General features: G+C 38.8%; 2 protein-coding genes across 5 annotated transcripts in view; one reads left to right on the forward strand and one right to left on the reverse strand.

Moving 5' to 3' along the window:
- The window catches only part of LOC127987560 (uncharacterized), a 1,055,570-nt gene that overhangs the window by 521,908 nt on the left and 510,264 nt on the right, over positions 1 to 23,398 (reverse strand). The window contains exon 37 of the mRNA XM_052589928.1: positions 10,352 to 10,528. Coding sequence (XP_052445888.1) covers positions 10,352 to 10,528 — 177 coding nt within the window. The remainder of the gene's footprint in view (positions 1 to 10,351; positions 10,529 to 23,398) is intronic.
- On the forward strand, positions 9,677 to 21,958 carry LOC127987598 (uncharacterized). Of its 4 annotated transcripts, none has more exons than XR_008161258.1 (4): positions 9,677 to 9,944; positions 17,648 to 17,761; positions 17,824 to 18,508; positions 21,598 to 21,958. XR_008161258.1 is itself a non-coding variant. In XM_052589970.1 (3 exons), exon 2 carries the CDS (start codon positions 17,663 to 17,665, stop codon positions 18,503 to 18,505), a length of 843 nt encoding a protein of 280 aa, XP_052445930.1. In that variant the 5' UTR covers positions 9,677 to 9,944; positions 17,648 to 17,662; the 3' UTR covers positions 18,506 to 18,508; positions 21,598 to 21,958. The 4 variants fall into 4 exon arrangements, 2 of the variants coding, with proteins under 2 accessions (XP_052445930.1, XP_052445931.1); XR_008161259.1 differs by having other exon boundaries at positions 18,119 to 18,508; XM_052589970.1 differs by having other exon boundaries at positions 17,648 to 18,508.

The raw sequence follows: 23,398 nt of genomic DNA on the forward strand, positions 1-23,398 counted from the left end.
AAACTTATTACTGCTGTGCGGTTAATTTATAATAATCTTACTGCTAAAATGTCAAGTTTTCATTGACTAAAACTAGACTAAAATGTTGAGACTTTCAGTCGACTAAAACTAAACAGGATAAGGCTGACTAAATATGATAAAAACTAACAAGGACATTTAACTGGTTTCTTCATTATATTTCTCTACACTTCTTTTAATCTCACACACTATTTAGGCTGATAGTATGAACATTGAGACACAGGGCATGTCTTTATAAATGGAGAACTGAATCATTGACTCAAATGATTCAAAATTCACAAACACAAATCCTTCAGTAACGAAACACTGCTGTGTGTTGCTCAGAGAAGCGTTTTCATTAACTAAATGGAGCATAAACAGTCAACTTTGACAATATATCAAATATTGAACTAACATGTATATGAACTACTCATTTCAATGCTTTAAAATGTTAAATTTGGTCGTGTCATGTTGCCCAACTGGGCTGTATGGGTTATGTTTCTTCTGTGTGCAGTTGTGTTCATTTGTTTTGATTTCTCCAGGAGATTCTCTCTCAGACAGACTGTGTGAACTTCCAACTGTGATCTTGTTGTTACTGATCCGTTATAAATCACTGTTTACACTGAATGTAATAAAATCAATCATCATAGTAGGAGTGAACATGTGACCCACCACTGATGAAATCCATATTATATATATATATATACACACACAAACATTTTTGAGCCTCATTACTATTCACAAGGATGAAGAATAAACACAACCTGTTTGTTCTTCAGTGTGTTTGGTTCTGCAGGGTTCTAGATCTCTCATGTTCTCTCTGTCCTTCAATAAACTCTGTCTCTGCAGATGTATCTTCTTCATGATGCTTTGATGCTCGTACTTGTAAGCTAATAAAAAAAAGTATTTTTTTATTATTATTAATCTTCTCTTTCATTAATATACAGACAGACAAATATATAAGTTGAGACTTTCAGTCGACTAAACAGTCGAGCAACATAGAAGGACAGCAGCTTGTGAGTGTTTTGTCTTGTTTTCTCATCAGACTAGTGTGTGATCATCATTGCTAGGAAAGTTTTTTGGTTTAAATCGTGTGTGTCTTACCGTGGTTAATACGTGCTGAAAGTGGCGCTTGGTTTTGTATTTGCCTATCGCGGGACTGCCTGGTTTCGATCTGCTAAATAGTGAGGCGTGGCCAAAGCCAGTGAAAGTACTTAATTAGCTGTTTGGAAAGCACTTGTCCGAAGAAACAGTCGCGCAACATAGAAGGACAGCAGCTTGTGAGTGTTTTGTCTTGTTTTCTCATCAGACTAATGTGTGATCATCATTGCTAGGAAAGTTTTTTGGTTTAAATTGTGTGTGTCTTACCGTGGTTAATACGTGCTGAAAGTGGCGCTTGGTTTTGCGTTTGCCTATCGCGGGACTGCCTGGTTTCGATTTGCTAAATAGTGAGGCGTGGCCAAAGCCAGTGAAAGTACTTAATTAGCTGTTTGGAAAGCACTTGTCAGAAGAAACAGTCGAGCAACATAGAAGGACAGCAGCTTGTGAGTGTTTTGTCTTGTTTTCTCATCAGACTAGTGTGTGATCATCATTGCTAGGAAAGTTTTTTGGTTTAAATTGTGTGTGTCTTACCGTGGTTAATACGTGCTGAAAGTGGCGCTTGGTTTTGCGTTTGCCTATCGCGGGACTGCCTGGTTTCGATCTGCTAAATAGTGAGGCGTGTCCAGCTGACTTCAATCACAGGTAATCAGGCTTATACAAAGCACTAGGTTTCACCGCGGCAGAAGTCGTGGCAACCCTCGTGTGAAGACCGATGAGTGTAAAGACAATCGACTCTACCTGCACGACTCCACCGAGCAAGGACACCGACAGGGCACCTGAGTATTGCTTTTCTCTTTTTTTCCACTCTTTGTATAGTTTGTTCTCAAATATATCTTACACTTGTAGTCACTTTGTGCTTTCAGATCTCTACTATCACTACTAACACTCGGAGAGCACGCTATGTACGTCGCAGGAAGGCCTGTCTGACAAACCTATGCCATGTCCCTCTGACCTCTACTACTATGCTCTCTATTCAAGTTGGTCTCTGGAACTGCCAGTCTGCAGTTAACAAAGCAGACTTCATTTCCTCTATTGCTACCCATTCCGGTCTCAACCTCATGGCACTGACAGAGACTTGGATCAAACCTGAAGATACTGCCACCCCTGCAGCCCTCTCTACTAATTTCACTTGTTCCCACACTCCTCGTACCACTGGGAGGGGTGGAGGTACGGGTCTCCTTATATCCAAAGAATGGAAATTTGAACTTCAGCCATCACCTACAGGTACTGGTTCATTTGAATCACATGCCATTACTGTAACCCACCCTGTTAAAATCCACTTTGTGGTCATTTATCGTCCTCCAGGTCAACTGGGAAACTTCTTGGAGGAGTTGGATGTGCTGCTATCAAACTTTCCTGAAGATGGTACTCCTCTGGTACTGCTTGGTGACTGCAACATCCACTTAGATAAACCCCAGGCTGCTGACTTCAAAACTCTGCTCACCTCATTTGATCTCAAGCTAGTGTCCACTACAGCGACTCACAAATCGGGCAACCAACTTGACCTCATCTACACGCGTGGTTGCTCTGTGGACACCTCTTCAGTTGCTCCACTGCACACCTCTGATCACTTCCTCATTACTGCTAACCTAGCACTTACTCCTGAAGTGGCACACACTCCAACGCAGGTCACCTTTCGAACGGAACCTACGCTCACTCTCTCCATCTCGCCTATCTGCTGTGGTTTCATCCTCTCTTCCACCATTCTCTCAGTTTTCTGCTCTGGACACGAACAGTGCTATGGACACTCTTTGCTCCACTTTAACATCTTGCTTGGACAACTTTTGCCCACTGTTGTCTAGACCAGCACGCACTGCCCCATCTGCCCCCTGGCTGTCCGAGGTTCTCCGTGAACATCGCTCTAAACTCAGGGCTGCAGAGAGGAAATGGCAGAAATCAAAAAACTCTACGGACCTCAGTGTGTATCAATCTCTCCTCTCTTCCTTCTCTGCAAATGTCTTTACAGCTAAAACATCCTACTACCACAACAAAATTAACAGCTGCTGTGACGCTCGGACACTATTCAAGACTTTCTCTTCTCTTCTTAATCCGCCACCTCCACCTCCTCCATCGACTCTTACAGCGGACGACTTTGCAGCTTTCTTCACAAATAAGACAAGATCCATCAGTGAACAATTCTCCACACCACAGACTGAGGAAAACTTCACAATGACTGATGCACACTATTTATCCTCCTTCTCCCCACTCTCAGAGATGGACGTCTCCAAAATTCTCCTGTCTAATCATCCTACTACTTGTCCACTTGATTCTGTCAGAGCAAGCAACCCAACTTCTTGTCCAAGCTCTTGTTCTCTCCAGACTGGACTATTGTAATGCTCTCCTGGCGGGCCTTCCTGCATGTACTGTCAAGCCTCTGCAAATGATCCAGAATGCAGCAGCGAGGGTTGTCTTCAATGAGCCAAAAAAAGCTCATGTTACTCCTCTCCTCATCAGGTTACACTGGCTACCAGTAGCTGCTCGCATCAAATTCAAGGTACTGATGCTTGCCTACAAGACGACCACTGGCACGGCACCAACTTACCTAAACTCACTGGTTAAATCTTATGTGCCCTCCAGAAGTTTGCGCTCTGCAAGTGAACAACGCCTTGTGGTGCCATCCCAAAGAAATTCAAAATCACTCTCACGGACCTTTTCCTGGACTGTGCCCAGCTGGTGGAATGACCTCCCAATCTCAATTCGTACAGCTGAGTCTTTACTCATTTTCAAGAAACATCTAAAGACTCATCTTTTTCGCCTGCACTTAACCTACTAACACCAGTACTTTTCCTTTTCTTGTCTTTTTCATTTAATTAAAAAAAAAAAAAAAAAAAATTATATACACCTGGCTATGTGTTCTATACTAGACTAACTGAGACTTGTCATGGCACTTGTATTCTGTTGTTGTTCTCTTGTTGACCTGACTGCTTCTATTGTTCTCATTTGTAAGTCGCTTTGGATAAAAGCGTCTTCTAAATGATTAAATGTAAATGTAAATGTAAATAAGAAAATTAAAAAATTAAAAAGTGGAAGAATAAACACACTGCTATACTGCTCATTTCGGTGTACATTACCCCGTTCAACATCATCAGCAACAGGAACGACGCACTAAATGAACTGTACCAGCACATCAGTGAGCAGCAGACAGCACAGCCTGATGCTTTTCTCATCATAGCTGGGGATTTCAACCATTTCAACCCTTAAGAGTGTGTTTGCAAAAATACACCAACACATTAACTCTCCAACATGAGGTAATAATATTTTGGACTTTGTTTACACCACACAGAGAGGAGCTTACAAAGCCCTCCCCCTCGGAGCTTCAGACCACATCACTGTTATGCTAATGCCTGCATACAGACCACTCATTAAAGTCGCCAAACCAGTTTACAAACAGATTAAAGTGTGGCCAGAAGGATCATCAGAGGTTCTTCAGGACTGCTTCAACACAACTGACTGGGACATGTTTAAACAGGCTGCCACATGCAATAATACCACTGACCTCCAGGAGTACTCAGAGACTGTCACTGCCTACATCAATAAGTGTATTGATGATGTAATGGTCACAAAAACCATCACTGTCCGGGCCAACCAGAAGCCGTAGATGACAGGGGAGGTCTACAGACTCCTGAAGACACTGAATGCTGCCTTCAGAGCTGGAGATGAGGTGGGCCTGAGAACAGCTAGGGCCAACCTGTCCCGTGGCATCAGAGAGGCTAAGAGACAGCACTCTAGGAGGATAGCTCATCAATTCAGCGACAGCAGAGACACTAGGAACCTGTGGCAGGGGATACAGACCATTACGGACTACATGCCCCCACCACGGACCTGTGACAACAACATCTCTCTGCTGAACGAGCTGGACACCTTCTTCACTCGCTTTGAGCAACAAAACAGCACCACTGCACAGAAGACTCCACCTCCTCCCGGCGACCAGGTGATGACGCTGACCCCAGACAGCGTGAGGAGATCCTTCAGCAGGATCAATGCACGCAAAGCTCCGGGTCCTGACAACATCCCTGGGCGTGTACTGAGAGACTGTGCAGCAGAGCTCACTGATGTCTTCACAGACATTTTCAACATATCACTGAGTCAGGATGTTTAAAACTACCACCATCATTCCAGTCCCAAAGAAGCCAACTCCATCCTGCTTCAATGACTAACGTCCTGTTGCACTTACCCCCATCCTCATGAAGTGTGTCTCTGAATGAACTCCTTTTGTGGAAGCGTTCTCCACACAACAGCGAGCAGAAACACGACAACTAAACTCTAAACATTCACAGCGTTTTATTATAATAGGGTTTACAGTGTATGGTAACAGACACTTAAAAATATATATTTTATTGAACTAAAAAATATTAAGTTAATTTGACTTAAAAATTTCGATGTTTTTACAGTGCGTGTATGACAGTCCCAGTCATAGTTGTTTGTCCTGCTCGCTACCTGAAAAATAAAACTCATACTAATATGCTGATTTGCTGCTCAAGCATCAAAGTTCATTAAGTTCATTTGCTGACCATTTGACGGTTCCATTTAGATTCATTAATAAAACTAAATGGCCATTGCTTGGATTTAATTTCTATCCAAACGAAATCCTGAATGACACACTACACACTGAGCATACTGTACTCTAGATACTCACCTATCAGGTGTATGAATATTATAAGATTATTTTATCAACATCTGAGTCTGAGCTCTCTCTTGTGAGGAAAGCTGACAGTTGACTCATGAAGTGTTTGTCTGTTTAAGTCTAGCATTATCCAGAGAAGATCTTGACTTCACTGATGATTAGCTGTTGTTCTTACACCCTCACCAGAGAAAACATCTGGACTCAGACAACTAGACTCCAAGATCAACAAGCAGAAAACAGAGATGATAACACTGAACACCTCAAACCCCTCAGCAATTAAAGTACAGGAGCAGACCTCTGTATAAATGAGGAGTTTGTAGACCTGGGCTTCATCATTAGACATGATGGAGGACAGACAATGACATCAAGAGACGCATTAGCAAGAGCAGAAACAGCTTTATAACACTGAACAATATGTGGAGGTCCAACACTAGAATGACTCTGTATCAGAGCTGTGTCCTTTCCACCTTACTTTACAGATCTGAATGTTAGAGAACGACAGAAGCACTTTACCTAACTATCAACTTTCCACATGATGAACCTCCAGAATCCTGCAGATCTTCTGCTCCAAAACATCTCTGACCAACAACTACTCATGCGGCGCAATTAAGAAAGTACAGCACCTTTAGAAATATATTAACTGAGAAACCTTAAAAAAAAAAAAACCTGCTGTACATATAATGGGAACATTTCTGTTATTATGCATTAGCTATTTATGCTTTATGTTTCATGTCTACAAGTTAGCCTCTATTTAAAACAGTTTAATAATACTTAAAACAGACAAGTAAACTTTTCACTTGTTTTTAACTGTATGTGGCATTTTATTTACATGAAAATATAAAAGTGTTAAAAAGAGTAAATGTGTTTGTATATTTAGAGGAGAGTGAAAGACATAAATGCTGTTAACTTGTGAAAATGTTTAGTTGATTTGATGAAGGAGAGACTCCATCCACAGAACAAAGACTATATACTGGATACATGTACATTAACAACAGACACACAACTAAATATAAAGTAAAATAGAATCATCTGAGCTTCTTCCTCCTCTGTTCCAGCTTTACATTAAACACAATGATCATCTGCTTGAATACTAAAGCAACATTAATCATTCAATATCATGCTTCTAACACACATGCTGCATTATTTGATTGTAAAGTCTGAGTCTCTTCACCTGTATGGATCACATTTACACATTTATCACACATTTATTTCTCCTCATAGACACAGTAGTGAAGCTCTTCTGTGGATCTTCAGCTGATGTTTACTGCTCCTCTCAAGATCACCTCACTTTATGAGATACAGCATTCATCAGCTTCTGGTGATTTAACTCTATCAGGGACTTTATTTACTCTGTAAGGTGAAACGAGAAGATCATCAGAGTTCAGTGGAATAAAGTACAAAATAGTTACTATACTTAAGTCACATAAAGTTTATTATAAAGTATATTTAGTTAAATAAAGTACAAACATTTCAATCACCATTTTTGTTTTGTTTATATTTTGAGTGAAATTATGCATTAAAGTCCTGTAATCAGATTAATTACTGACAATACCTGATTTTGAATATGTATTAATAAAACAATATTTGTGTTTTAAAAATAATACATTTAGAAGATGAAAAGAGAAACACACACTAACGAGTGTACACCAAATATAATAAATGACAAGGAACAAACACAAATGTGTTTAATGTGTCACTAGTTAAAGCTGTTTGTCCTCTAGTTTAAACATGTTTGTATTGGTCTCAGTAAATAAGTGAAATGATTGCACAGCTCGCTGGAATACTGGATTCTGATTGGTCAGTCGTGACATTCGGAGGTGTGTTCTTCATTAGGTGTGTGTCATTAGCAGCAGAATAACACACAGTCATACGGTATTTGAGTCGGGCGTTTCTATGACTTCTCTCGTATCACAGCACCGCGCTCTCACTCGTTTCATTCAAACACAACTGCTATTAGCTTGTGCCTCAGTTACTGACTGGATTTACCCTCAAACCAAACCGCAGGAGATTCCTGTTAATAGTAGACTTGAGGAGACATTGTTCAAAGTGTGTCTTGTTGTTCAAGTTGTTGCTCACTGAGCAGAAGTGTTTAGCTGAATCTAAATTGTGTCTAATTCTTCACTTGTGTGTCAAGAAAGCATATAATAAGTGTGATAATGCAGATGCAGCCGGATGTTATCACAGAATAAGTCTCTTCAGGAGGACACAAGTCCTGATCACCCTGTCGGGTTTATTCTGTGATAACAAGCGGCTGGATTTGATCATTTGATCAACTATTTTCACTAATATTTGAAAGTATATATTTGTTCACATATCAGAGGTAAATTAATCTCTTTAATATCACAAAGTGAAGTTTACTCACCTCAGTTCACAGTTTGAGTCTCGTAGCACATCAATGAGCTTTTGCTTTGAGTCTCCAATCATATTATATCTCAGATCAAGCTCTTTTAGAAACTGCAGAGCTTTTGTGTTTGTCAAAGAAACATCTGTAATGTCACAGTAACGAAGACTAGAAAGAGACAAACAGAGGAAGAGAGATCATCTTACAAACAAATCATTAAGATGAAGAATCTTTCACAAATATAATGTGAACACATTCATCATGAGATATTGAGTATAAAGTGTTTTGTTGAACTCTTATGTGCTGTTCGTTTGGGGATGACACTCGTGCTGTTTGGGCTCTCCAGAGAACACAGCCAACAAAAGGACTTTTTGTTACAAAATGTGTCATTTATTAATGTTTTTACTCTACATTTATGTAGATTTTGAAGGATTTATGATATTTTGTAAATGTAAAATATATATAAATTAAAAATATATTTTAAAATATGTTTTTATATAAAAATAGCTTTTTATGTAAAATTCAATTTATAAAAGACCCTCATTCCTAATTGTGATTAATGGGGATAACATGGCTTGTGTGTTTTTCCTCCATCGTGGATGTGCTGGTGTCTCCTCTTCAGACTGTGTGTGTGTTATCTGTGTTGTGACATTTTGACTAATTATGTAACATCATTTATCTGTGAGTTTAATCATTCTGCATTGTGCACTTCACTTTCATGTATTTTGTGGTCTGAATTGTGGTGGATTTATTGATTTTATTTGATAAATTAAGAAGAGAAAGTATTGATTTGATCATTTCCTCATTCATTTCAATGTGGGTCTCCAGAGAGAGACTTTTTTCACACTAACACACAACCAGATATCAATCTAATTTAATTTTCTATTTGTAGATCTACCAAGTGTTGACAACCGTACAAAGTCTCATGTCATTTAGATAAAGGGAACATTTGTTTTTATTTCAGCAGACATCATTTGGGGTCTCAAAATACCTTGAACAGCACATAAGAGTTAAACAAAGTGATTTTCATCATTTTGATTCTTGTCTGTGAATGTTACTGACCTCAATCTCTCCAGTTTACAGCGTGAATTCTTCAGTACGTCACATAAGTGATTCAGTCCTGTGTTTCTTATTTGATTCCCACTCAGGTCCAGTTCTCTCAGGTGTGATGGGTTTGATTTCAGAGCTGAAATCAGGATGAGACACTGTTTCTCTGTAATACTGCATCCACACAGACTGAAGACAGAAAGAGAAAACAATGAATCAGACACGTTATGTTCATGTGTGAGTAATTCATCATGTGTTAACACCATACAGTGTAATAATTAATAAAACATTGCCAAAAACCTTATTATATGACCATACAGAAATACAGAAGAAAAAAAGAGTAAGTAGATTAAGATACAGAATCAACCTGTCAGGAACACAACTGGACACAGATGCAGGTTACAGTGATAGACCAATTTATTCAAAAGTCAAAAAAGAAAAAACTCCCTCCAACGAACAAAACAGGCCGGGAAATGAGGAAAAATGTCCAACAGAAAAATAAGAGCCTTCAATGTCCTTGTATAAACACCCGGCAGGGGGCGCCCAACGGCGCGGCCGCGTAGAGAGCGGAGAGGGGAGGAAGCCACGAGAGAGCCAGTGACGGAGCAAACAGAAACTCTTCTGAGGAATGCCGGTGCCCGGTTTAGGAAATGAGGGAGGGGAAAAATAGAAAAACAAAACAAAACCAGTAGCAGCAAAAAGGCACGACAGAGCAAGGCTTGACAGGATCTGATAGTATGGCTGCACGGTACTTTTGGCAAACAACGATCTGGCACCGATAGGCGCGACAGACGGGAATAAATAGAGCAGAAGATGAACAGACATTGAATTCAGGTGAGCAGAGTTAAACAATTAGAAGCGGAAACTGTAGTGATGAGGAGGAGGGAGGAACGCCATGGATAGGTGCAAGACGAATGATCAAAACAAAAACAAAACACCATGTGCACAGGAAATGCAGACATATACAGAAACACACACACACCGAAGAACGGGGTGATCAGACAGCGGACATGACACAACCACAGAACTACTTAAAAATAACATTAAAACTGAGTGTGTTCATGGTGTGTGTGTGTGTGTGTTCACAGTGTGTGTGTGTGTGTGTGTTAAATGCAGGGCACATGTTCAGAGTATGGGACACTAGACTTGGCCACACTTCACATTCTTTCGTTTCCTTTTCCTGAAAGTAAACAGTAATCTTTAATCTGACTGTAACTGCTGTAGAGTATAATGATACTAACTCTAGTTTCTCCAGCTTGAATTGTGTGTTCATCAGTAGATCACTGAGGTTTTTCACTCCAGAGTCTCCTAGTAGTTTATTCCTGCTCAGGTTCAGTTCTCTCAGGTGTGATGGGTTTGATTTCAGAGCTGAAGTCAGGATGAGACACTGTTTCTCTGTAATACTGCAATAAAACAGACTGAAGACAGAAAGAGAAAACACAATGAATCAGACACGTTATGTTCACGAAGTCACAGCAGAACAACCTTCATCTGTCAAATAACAGCATCTTAACCTACATTGAGAGAAAGAGAGGAGATAGAAGAAAACAGTTTAATAAAATCACAATGTCTTGATAAAACAAAAAACAGGAAGTGTGTCTGAATTTTACCTTTGGATAATTTTCCACAATTTGGTCTACAAAACAGCAAAACAAATAAGTTGTTCATTTAATCAAATAATTTACACTTCTCATCACTTATGTACAATTTCTCCTGATTCTTGATAGAAACACAATTAATTTTTAATTCCAAACAACCTTGTGTAAAAGGTGTTAAAATCTTTAATCTTTTTATTTCTATCATATAATTCTTATTTCATCTTTTGTCTAAAAAAGAACATATTTTCTAAAATAAAAGTCCTGACTGCTGTGTATTTGTGTTTAAACTGATTCTGGTCTGAACATCACTAAAACATAAATGCATTCGCTCTGCTCTGTCCAGTGACTGGATCAGCTTTGCTACACAGATTCAACTTTGCACATCTAAATAAAACTGTAGGTTTGTCTGTGTGTGTAGATGTGAAGTACAGTAATATTTCTCTGAAACAGGTCAGACTGAAGAAGCAATGCCTGCACAGAATAAAGCCCAGTCTGGACCGGTTCTGTTCAGTTGTGTTACACATTCATTAATCTGGGTTTGATGACAGAGAGATTATATGAAGCATCAATAAACACTATGAATGTGTTCTGATACAGCAGCACAGAACTATTCTGTTGTGTCCCATTAATAAACACAATGAAAACAGTTCTGTCCCACTGGATGAAAGAGAAATTTTGTGCATTTTTGGTATTATTAACTGAAATGATTGGATATTGGGTTGTGTATTTGACCTGCTGTATTAGCAGAACTTTCAAATGTTTAGACCACACAACAACTTATTTTACATGTCTCTCTTACACAAACATATACATTTTATATAAAAATCAACAAATACATATGGTGATGGCGCAGTGGATAAGACACATGCCTTTGGTGTGAGAGACCCGGGATCGAATCAACTGTGTGACACCAATGCATCCCTGAGCAAGACCCTTAACCCCTAGTTGCTCCAGAGGCGTGCGACCTCTGACATATATAGCAATTGTAAGTCACTTTGGATAAAAGTGTCAGCTAAATGAATAATGTAATATATTGTGCTTCAAACAAGGTAACAGTCAGTGATGGTAATGAAAAGTTAGTTTTTAAAGGGTCATGAAACCCCAGACTACTTTTTCTGAGATTGTATCAGAGGTTTTTGTGTTGCACATCATAGAAGACAATGTTAGTATTCATTCATTTTAATTGTTGGACAATTCTGGTTCATTTAGAGATTTTTGCAATATTTTTGTCTTCAAGGTTTAAAATCTACATGGTGTTGATGTGATGGGAGTGAACTATTGAGATGAATGCACTTTTGATCTACATTTTAATGCATATGATTGGTCCATTAATCATGTGATTTTTATTCTGCTTGTTCTTTTAACACGTTGGTTACAAAAAGAGGTGGAGACTGTTGCCCTTTAAGGCCGTGCTTGAGAGATTGACAGGTGTCTCGTTTGGATTGCATCACTACGTGGAAGGCGACGCCCTGTCAAGTGTTGTGTGCCGTTGCTGGCATCTGAGAAGGAACACAAGAGCAGTGATAACCGAACATTTTATGGCTGTGCAGAAAACCGTGATTTGAAGTGTTGTGAAGACGTAGAGCGATCACAGGCGCAGCTCATGGAGACAAGTGAGTCGGCGTGTGTTTGGAGTTGAGTGCATCAGCGGTTGACTAGCAGAGTAACCCCGGTTGTACAACTGTTTTGGAGATGAGTGGGACAGTGAAGGAGGGTTTGTGCAACGCTGGAAATTGACTAGACTGGGTAGTGGGCACTGCTACCATTCATTTGGACATTCATTTGGTTGACCATAAAGACATATCGGACTGTGCTGAGGACTGCATCTTTTTAATATTTGTTTTAATATCTATCTCATCCTGATTTTATGGTAATCAAATTTGTAATTCAATCTACTACTGTTGAGTGTCAATCGTGCACGGCCCTCAGTCAATAATTGAATTGGGTGAACTTGGGTCCTAGGTTTTCGTAAACAACCTAGGTGGCGTAGTCGGCTACCTTTATGTAAGTGGGGTTTAATACCAACATTGTTGCTGGTTGGTGGTAGAAAGTATTAGAAGAACAGCCCTTGAACCATCCCCCTTTTGTGCCACGCCACATTGACGTCACAGTTTGTGATGTGTCAAAGGACTATAATACTTCGATGACGTGTCAGTGTCTCATAATTATTCAGACCTGTAGCACCGAGCCCAGAATCGCGCTGTGTTTCCACCGTCGGATCAGAAACTCCTCAGTGCTTCATTAAAACACCCTTTACACACCTCTCTGGAACAACGTCACAAAACTCCATCATTTCACCAACAAAGAAGTTATCAGAAAACGAATAATAGATAATTCACTGGAACCAGCACGATCACAAAACAAACATGATAAAAGCAGACGTTTGTTTGTATGCTTTGTTAAAAATTTACATGGAGCGTAGACGAGTTAGGACCGATAAAACATGTTACTATACACTACACTAAATAATACACTATTGTGATCATCTGAATGAGAAGCTGACGTCTGATTTCTTTAAGCGATCTTACCATGTTTACTATGGTAATGTTAATGGCTAGTGTGCATAGTCTTTATCTCTTATAAATATTTCTGCCTTGTAAGGTGATCAAAATCCACATCAGATCTCAAACAGAAGTTATTTCAAACACTCGCTGCTGTCTGAAAGTGAGTTCTGAGCTATTATTATTAATGTCTCTAACTTTATGAAATGATTCACGGCACTGATGCTCTCCAGACACAGAGAAACACCTCCTTCATTCATAACCTCCTCTAACCTAAAATCAGAGACTTAGTTGGCCAAAAAACCCTGGCCATTGTCCCAGAGGAAGCCTGGACGATCAAGCCCCAGAAGTGACAGAAACCAGACTGACCCTGCCTTTATGAAATTACATTTAAATATAGAAACATACATACATACATATACACACATATACATTATTTTCTTTAAATCTTCAATCCTCAGTTTGTAGTCCGTAAACATGAACACATTCAGCAGTCACAGCAGAAGTTAGAGTATAAATTTAACTGAAGTCTATTCAAAAGTTGTATGAATCTATTCTAAGCTGTATTAAAGGCAAACGATGGGAAACACATTAATAAAATACTGGCTATTTCTAATGTGTTCACATTGTTTTCTCCAACCCCTGTGCACTTAAAGGGGTAGTTCACCCAAAAATGAAAATTACCCCATGATTTACTCACCCTCAAAACATCCTAGATCTATATGAATTTCTTCATTCAGACAAATATAATCAGAGTTATATTAAAAATGTTCTGGCTCTTCCAAGTTTTATAACGTGAGGTCTGACTCAAATGAGAATTAAAATAGACGATTGTAACATTACTAGTCATGTAACATGTGAAATGATGTAAGATACTCACTTCAGTGTGTTGAGTGTACAGTGTTTATCCTGCAGTAGAGAAGAGATCTGATTCACTTCTGTGTCTCCTAGTTTACGTCCACTCAGATTCAGCTCTCGCTGGAGTAACGGGTTTTTACCCACAATTCTAGTCACATACTGACAGCCTTCATCTGCAGAAGGACCCAAAAACCTGCAGAAGAGAAGATGAAGCTGGAATCAGTTCAATGTGCATTACATCACAAAGCATTTAAAGATTGTCAAACACTGTTTGTAATGAAAAGCTCTAGTTAAAGTTTAAACAGTTGAACATTTAAATAAACTAATATTTTTTAGAAAGATAAAAGTCAAAAGTAAATTATTTAAAAGAAACTCAAGGGCAGAAGCTCATTAGATCATGATTCTCAAGCATCTGAAGATATTTCTGGTTTTTAAACAGGAGACGAGGAAAGTTAGCAAAGAGACAACTAGCTTGTGACAGCTAAGCATTCATAGAGATAAATTTAGTTGATCTTTTGATGTCTTCCTATTATTATGTAGCAGAATTCACCAAACACTGGATTGCTGATCCACTAACAGAGAACATGATCTGGGTTCAGAACATCTCTGGATTAGGGGCGGGTAAGAAAGTGACTAGCCGTATTATGTTGTTCCATGATGTGGATTTTGCTACACCGTGTATACCGTTATATATTCATGTATTCAAATTTGGCATTTAATATAGTTTTGTTCAATTTAATACATTTTGCAAATTTGAACACAAATGATTATAAAGAGTCAAGGCTGAATGTTTTTGTCCTCTGTGTGCTACACAGACATTAGTAATCAAACACAGAGCATCGTAACAGACCAAACTAATAGAGCACAGATCACCTGCTCCAGTGGTTCCCAAACTGAGAAACAGTGTACAGTCAGCAGATTATTTTACAAAATAAACCTCTGCAGGGTGATTAAGACTACTTTGTATAATTTCCCAGCGGCCACTTTCCTGATAAGTAAATAATTGAACACAAAATATTAATCTGACATATTTTAATGACTCAACATTAGCGCTCAGTTATCAGTTGTGGTTGTATCAATAACAGACCACTAGATGAAGCGACTGATGAATCAAGAGTTGTATTGCAGGGAGTCATGTAGAAATATAAATGAACGATGCATGCTTCTGCTCTAAGTGTCTACACCAGAGGCTCGATTTGACAAAAGCAAATAGAACTCAGTGATGTTTTCTGCTGTGGATGTGGCGCGAACCATGTAGCCTTGTTCAGTATAAGAGACCTTCCAAAAATAAAAAAAGAGGGTGGGCGGGGGAGGGGGCTTTAAACTACAAACTTCTCTACAAAAGATGGGCTTGGCAGAAAAAGTTTGGGAACCACTGGCCAACTCTAACACAAAATGTTTAATTTAATTTAAATAATACAGGCCTCACTTTTTCTAGTTATGTAAGGTTAAAATATTTTGCTTGTCATTTTCTTTTCTCATATCACAATATAATATAGATATCTCCTAGACAGTGTAAAATATTGTGATATGAATTTTAGCACACATCGCCCACCCCTACTCTGGATAGTGTTATTTAACTGATGATGCTACAGTAATTCTGCTCATTATGAGAGGAACTGCAGGTTCAGACAGGTGTGTGTGTGTGTGTGTGTGTGTGTGTGTGTGTGTATGTTATCACTGATCCTCTCCTCACACACATCACATGTTTGTGGTCTTTCATAGATCTGCTGTAGTAGATCTACAGTGTTTTGAATCTGAGCTTGATGGAAATTAATGTACAGTGCATTCAGTCTCATCAAAACAATCAGGATAATATCATACTGAATATTTTTATGAGCAATGTCCACAATAACACAATCACATATGTTTATTGAGACACCAAACTACTGAACACCAGCACATCTAGTAACCCAAAATGTCTGATTAAGCTGTAATTTTTAATACAACTAATCTGTGCTGACATTTATCGTCAAAACAGCAGCAGCTGCAACATCTGATCTCTAATATTTTGATCATTTTGAACATTTTTGATGCAACAAATTTTATACCTTTATACTATACTTTATACTATATTAGTCAAATGATAGAATACACATGCATATCATTTATTTTTCATTATTTCATCAGGTCTCACCTCAGTGTCTTGAGTTGACAGTTTGGATCCTGTAGTAAATCACTGAGCTGCTTCACTCCTGATTCTCCAGGATCATTTCCTGTGAGATCCAGCTCTATCAGGTGTGAAGGGTTTGATCTCAGAGCTGAAGACAGAGCTCTATAACCTTCTTCACTGATACTGCAGTCTGAAAGTCTATTAGAAAAATATTTTATTCTTCATTATAACACATTGTCACACAAGTACATGTTATAGAATGAAGAAAATAAAAGAGATGCACTACGGGAATTTTGGCCTGAATTAACTCTTTTCACAATAAAGCGGGGTAAAGTTATATATTGGTGAACGTAAACAAACAAATGCAATTTTACATTTTTGCAGTTTTAATTTTCCACAATTATAACCTACAGTTGGAATCAAAATTACTCAACCCTCAGAGATTGAAGCAAAAATGGCAAAGTCAACAGAGATCTTGCAAAAGCTATAGAGAAGCTATAGAGAATAAATAATTTAATTACTTTAGAAAGTTTAAGACTATATGAAGATTTCCAAGACATTGAAAGCTCCTAGAGACACAGCCCTCAGCCTTATTCCTTAGATTAAAATGTGTTATACCAGAAAACCTTTGAGGGTGTTGAAGAAAAACCACAATATCATAAAATGTTTAATCAGAGCAACTGAGAAAAACCTGCAATGTACAGCCAAAGACTTGCAAGATGACCTGATGAAAGAAAGAAAACCATTTCAATGCAGTGTGTAAGACGAACACTAGACAAGTACGGCCTTCATGTTGAGACTTGAAGAATACCACCCTTGATCAAGAAGAACAAAATAACGACTTGAACTTGCTAAAATTCATTTGTGTAGACCTGTGGAGCTCTGTAAGAATGTTTTATGGAGTGATGTGACTTTTTGGACCCATGGATCAGCGGTATGTTTGCTTCAAAAAAGACAAAGCTCATAAGTAGAAGAACACCATCTCCATTTACATTGAATCATTCTGCAGACATTTTTATCCAGAGCCTGGAGAGAACAAGAGCTTGGACAAGAAGTTGGGTGGCTTGCTCTGACAGGAAGGGTCTAATTCTCCTAGGTTTCTCACTCTCCTGAAAGGACGTCACTTCCTGTTTGTTGTTGACGGCTGTACTGCGTTTGAGCTCCGTCACTATATTCTTTTCATTGACTATTTTTAACTTAAAAATCAATTTTATACATCATCGTTTCCATTTATATAACGTGTGAATATATCTTCTATTGTATTCTACAACAAAAACAATCAGAGCGCCTCGCTATCACTAGTTTTATTTTGATCTCCCGGGTCCGCTATTAGCTTTTAGCCAGTTAGCATCAGCAAGCGTGGTTGCTGCTAACTGTGCTTACATTGCTAATACTCTATTCACACACATTACCACTGCTGTACTCACTGTTACTTGCTTTAATGGCGGATGTCTCAACTCTGTGCAGCTCGAGCTCGAGGCCATGGGGAAGCAGATTCGCGACCTGGAACAGAGGCAGGCCCAGCTGAGAGAGCGGAGAGCCGCGCTGGAATCATCCCGGGCTGACGCTCACAAGTCCGGGGTAAGTATACAGCGTGCTGTTAACAGTCCCACCATGTCTACTCCGTGTGTTTCTATGCGCAGGCCCGGTGCACCCAGGACGCGATCTTCCCAGATGTCCTTCACTGCGACGCCGGGACACCACGGACCCTGGGTGCATCCACAGCGGAGGACGCGAGTCGGGTCCCGGGCGACGACTTCTCCCCCTCCTGCCTTCGAGATCTCCATCCAGAACCGCTTCACTCCCCTCCGCGAAACAGGACGCGACGCTGTGATCATCGGAGACTCCATCGTCCGACACGTAATTGCTACGTTAGCCGAAGGTAAAGAGCACACTCATTGTTTGCCTGGTGCTCGTGTTCTCGATGTTTCTGCGCAGATACCCGCGATCCTGAAGGATGACAAGAGCCCCAGAGCGGTCGTGCTTCACGCCGGGGTTAACGACACCACGCTGTGGCAGACGGAGACGCTGAAGAGGGACTTCAGGAGCCTGATCGAGACGGTTCACAGCACGACGCCCGCGGCGACGATCGTCGTGTCAGGACCACTGCCCACGTATCGACGAAGACACGAAAGGTTCAGTAGACTTTTTGCTTTAAATGAATGGTTGTTGTCATGGTGTAAAGAACAGAAACTGCTATTTGTTAATAACTGGAATCTTTTCTGGGAGCGTCCTAGACTGTTTCGCGCTGATGGATTACACCCCAGCAAAATCGGAGCGGAGCTTCTCTCTGACAACATCTCCAGGACACTTCGCTCCATGTGACTAGTAAGACAATTCTCAAATAACCATTATGATGAGTTTTGTTCCACCCGCTTAAATGCTAAAAGTACTTGCGCTGTAAAAACTATCAAGACTGTGTCTGTTCCCCGAATAGTGAGGTCAAAATATAAATATAATGTAGGATCTAGAAAAAATCTTATCGTAATTAAACCAGAAAAATGTAAAGTAAATGAACAAAAACAATTTTTAAAGTTTGGGCTCATAAATATTAGATCACTCGCACCAAAAGCAGTTATTGTAAATGAAATGATCACAGATAATAGTTTTGATTTACTCTGCTTGACTGAAACCTGGCTAAAACCAAATGATTATTTTGGTCTAAATGAGTCTACTCCACCAAACTACTGTTATAAGCATGAGCCCCGTCAGACTGGTCGTGGCGGGGGTGTTGCAACAATATATAGTGATATTCTCAATGTTACCCAGAAAACAGGATACAGGTTTAACTCTTTTGAAATACTTCTGCTAAATGTTACTCTGTCAGACATTTAAAAGAAATCTAATGTATCTCTTGCTCTGGCTACTGTGTATAGACCACCAGGGCCGTATACAAAATTTCTAAAAGAATTTGAAGATTTCCTCTCAGACCTTCTAGTTACAGTTGAGAAGGCGCTAATCATGGGAGATTTTAATATTCACGTTGATAATGCAAACGATACATTAGGACTTGCGTTTACTGACCTAATAAACTCCTTTGGAGTCAAGCTAAATGTCACCGGGCCCACTCATCGTTTTAATCATACACTAGAGTTAATTATATCGCAAGGAATCGATCTTACTGCTATAGATATTGTACCTCAAAGTGATGATATTACAGACCATTTCCTTGTATCGTGCATGCTGCGTATAACTGATATTAACTATATGTCGCAGCGATACCGTCTGGGCAGAACTATTGTTCCAACCACCAAAGAAAAATTCGCAAATAACCTGCCTGATCTATCTCAACTGCTATTTGTACCCAAAAATACACATGAATTAGACAAAATTACTGACAACATGGGCACTATTTTCTCTAATACATTAGAAGCTGTTGCCCCGATCAAATTGAAAAAAGTTAGAGAAAAATGTACTGTACCATGGTATAACAGTAATACTCACTCTCTCAAGAAAGTAACTCGTAGTCTTGAACGCAAATGGAGAAAAACTAACTTAGAAGTTTTTAGAATTGCATGGAAAAACAGTATGTCCAGCTATAGACAGGCTCTAAAACCTGCTAGGGCAGAGCATATACACAAACTCATTGAAAATAACCAAAACAATCCAAGGTTTTTATTTAGCACAGTGGCTAAGTTAACAAATTACCAGACGCCACCTGATTCAAATATTCCACCAAGTTAAATAGTAATGACTTTATGAATTTCTTCACTGATAAAATAGATAACATTAGAAATACAATAGCGAATGTAGATTCTACATAATCTAACACTTCAGTTTCATCCATCGCACCCAAAGATAAACTGCAGTGCTTTACAACCATAGGACAGGAAGAGCTAAATAAACTTATCACTGTATCTAAACCAACAACATGTTTATTAGATCCTGTACCCACTAAATTACTGAAAGAGCTGTTACCTGTAGCCGAAGTCGTTATCTTTAGGTCACGTCCCAAAACCATTCAAGCTGGCGGTTATCAAGCCTCTTATTAAGAAACCAAAACTAGATCCTAGTGTACTGGCAAATTATAGGCCTATTTCAAATCTTCCATTTATGTTTAAAATTTTAGAACAAGTTGTGTCTGCTCAATCGAGCACCTTCCTGCATAAAAATGATCCTAATGAAGAATTTCAGTCAGGTTTTAGGCCCCACCATAGCACAGAAACTGCATTTGTTAAAATTACAAATTACCTGCTTCTTGCGTCAGACCAAGGCTGCATCTCATTTCTAGTCTTACTTGATCTTAGTGCTGCATTCGACACCATAGATCATGACATACTCATAGATCGATTACAAAACTATACAGGTATTCAAGGGCAGGCTCTAAGATGGTTTAGATCCTACCTGTCCGATCGCTACCATTTTGTTTACTTAAATGGGGAGTCATCTCATTTATCATCAGTAAAATATGGAGTGCCACAAGGATCCGTCCTAGGTCCCCTTCTGTTTTCAATATACATGTTGCCCCTTGGTAATATTATTAGAAAATACGGAATTAGCTTCCACAGTTATGCTGATGATACTCAGCTATATATCTCAACGAGACCAGATGAAACTTCCCAATTATCTAAGCTAACAGAGTGTGTTAAAAATGTAAAAGATTGGATGACAAATAATTTTCTCCAATTAAATTCAGATAAGGCTGAGATACTAATTATTGGACCAAAAAACACTACACAGAATCTTGTAGACAATCTGCAACTAGACGGAAGTACGGTTACTTCCTCGACAGTCAGAAATCTGGGTGTTACATTAGACAGCAATTTGTCTTTTGAAAATCATATTTCCAATGTTACAAAAACTGCATTCTCCCATCTCCGAAACATTGCCAAGCTACGAAACATGTTATCTGTTTCTGATGCAGAAAAGCTAGTTCATGCATTCATGACCTCTAGACTGGACTATTGTAATGCACTTCTAGGTGGTTGTCCTGCTTCGTCAATAAACAAGCTAAAGGTAGTCCAAAATGCAGCAGCTAGAGTCCTTACCAGGTCAAGAAAATATGATCATATTACCCCAATTTTACAGTCTCTGCACTGGCTACCTATTAAGTTCCGTATCAGTTACAAATTATCATTACTTACCTATAAGGCCCTAAATGGTTTAGCTCCTGCGTACCTAACTAGCCTTCTACCACGTTACAACCCATCACGCACCCTAAGGTCAAAAAACGCTGGACTTTTGGTCGTTCCTAGGATAGCAAAGTCCACTAAAGGAGGTAGAGCTTTCTCACATTTGGCTCCCAAACTCTGGAATAGCCTTCCTGATAAAGTTCAGGGTTCAGACACACTCTCTCTGTTTAAATCTAGATTAAAAACATATCTCTTTCTCATATCTCTGGGTTAAACTAATTTTACTTTGTTGGATCAGCAGCTATGCTAATGATGTCTGTATTTTGTTTCTATGTTTCGCCACAGGATGTAACTAGGATTTACACAAGCTCCCGTCTGGATCCAGAAAACCTGAGAAGAGATGATGCTGACCCCTCAGAGGACCCCAGATGATGCTAACCCTGAATAAACAAACAGAACTAACAATTATTGCTAAATGTGTGACTGAATCATATATTAACTTAATTAATAATATTGATAGTTCATTGTCTAGCTGACTACATCTTGTATTATTATTATTATTTTTATTTTTTTCTAAAATCCTGTCAAATGTGCACAAACTACTAGCTACTACTAAATATTGTAGCGACATAATTTTCTGTAAAGTTGCTTTGTAACGATTTGTTTTGTAAAAAGCGCTATACAAATAAACTTGAATTGAATTAAATTGAAAGGAGTTATGGTTGACGAACCCATCTGTATAGGGAAGTTGTGATGAAACTATGGGTTATGGGGTTGCTTTACTGTAGCAGGAAGTGGAAACCATGACATTATGAAGGACATCATGGATTCTTTGAAGTATCAGGCCATTTTGACAAGAATTGTGATGCTTTTGGGGCAAAGATTGAAGCTGATGATCAATGGACTTTCCTGCAGGACAGTCATCACAAAGTACATCATCCAAATCTACTTCTGCTTGGTTCAGGGATCAGTCATAGAATGTAGATGAGTGGCCAGTTCAGTCTCCAATTAGAATTTCATCATGATTCATCAATGTTACGTTCTCAGAATCACTCAAAAGTGTATTAACAAACTTTCTCTAATACTTGTCCTGCAGGTCACAGGGGTTGACATTTTTGATTGCAACTGTATAATAACCTTCTTCAGTGATACTGCAGTCTGAAAGTCTTCAGAAAGAATAAAGAAATAAATTACAAAAACATTTATTACACCATTAGGATATTAACATTTCCCATCACTTCCAAAAATCCATCTCTTTGTCAATATTTTATAAATATATCCACACCAATTTCACATTACTGAGCCATTCCTTGTGACACAGCGTCAGTTTACAGATCAGCTGGAGCTTTACATTGATTCATGTTTAGATTGACCAAATTCAGACCTGAGTATCTGTAGTGTCTGTGAATTTCTCAGCAGACTGGAGATTTCTGTCACTCCAGAGTCTCCTATTTGATTCCTGCTCAGATCCAGCTCCCTGAAATTTGAATTAAACGCTGATGCCAGAGCAGCACAACCTTCATCTGTAATACTGATGCAGTTTAACCTGTAGAAGAGAGAACACAACTAATTAAGATATACATACAATTACACAAACAACCGCTTTAGCTACTACTTTTATCTGCCAATATTAGATTTGAATGATAATCACAGTGTAAAATAATTATTTAATTTGATTATTAATTTTTGCATTTTAAAGTACAGTACTTAATCCTAAACCATAATTACAATGCTGTGTTTTATTTTTTTTTTTATTTTAGAATGAAGTCCTCAGGCTCTTATTTTGGTGGAAAACTCAACAGTGACCTTTAAGTTTCAGAATCAGAATCAGAATGAGCTTTATTGCCAGGTATGTTCACACATATGAGGAATTTGTTTTTGTGACAGAAGCTCCGCAGTGCGACATAACAGCGAAAGAACAAAAACACAATAAGGAATAAAAAATACAAATAGGTGGGTAAGCAATGACAATATACAAATTGACAATGTATGGCAGGTATATTACATTGAGCATGTGTGTATGTACATGTTAGGGGTGTAACGGTTCACAAAATTCACGGTTCAGTTCGGTACGTTTTAGATACAGCAAAAAGAAAAAATTGGCAGATAAATTTCCTTGATTTAAAAAAAAATTATTTATTAAAAC

The sequence above is a fragment of the Carassius gibelio genome, chromosome B22, assembly GCF_023724105.1.
Source record: "Carassius gibelio isolate Cgi1373 ecotype wild population from Czech Republic chromosome B22, carGib1.2-hapl.c, whole genome shotgun sequence".
In the NCBI taxonomy this organism is placed as follows: domain Eukaryota; kingdom Metazoa; phylum Chordata; class Actinopteri; order Cypriniformes; family Cyprinidae; genus Carassius; species Carassius gibelio.

What these genes read in the sequence shown, in the direction of transcription:
- LOC127987598 (XM_052589970.1), top strand. Translation starts at nt 17,663, where the DNA reads ATGGGGAAGCAGATTCGCGACCTGGAACAGAGGCAGGCCCAGCTGAGA.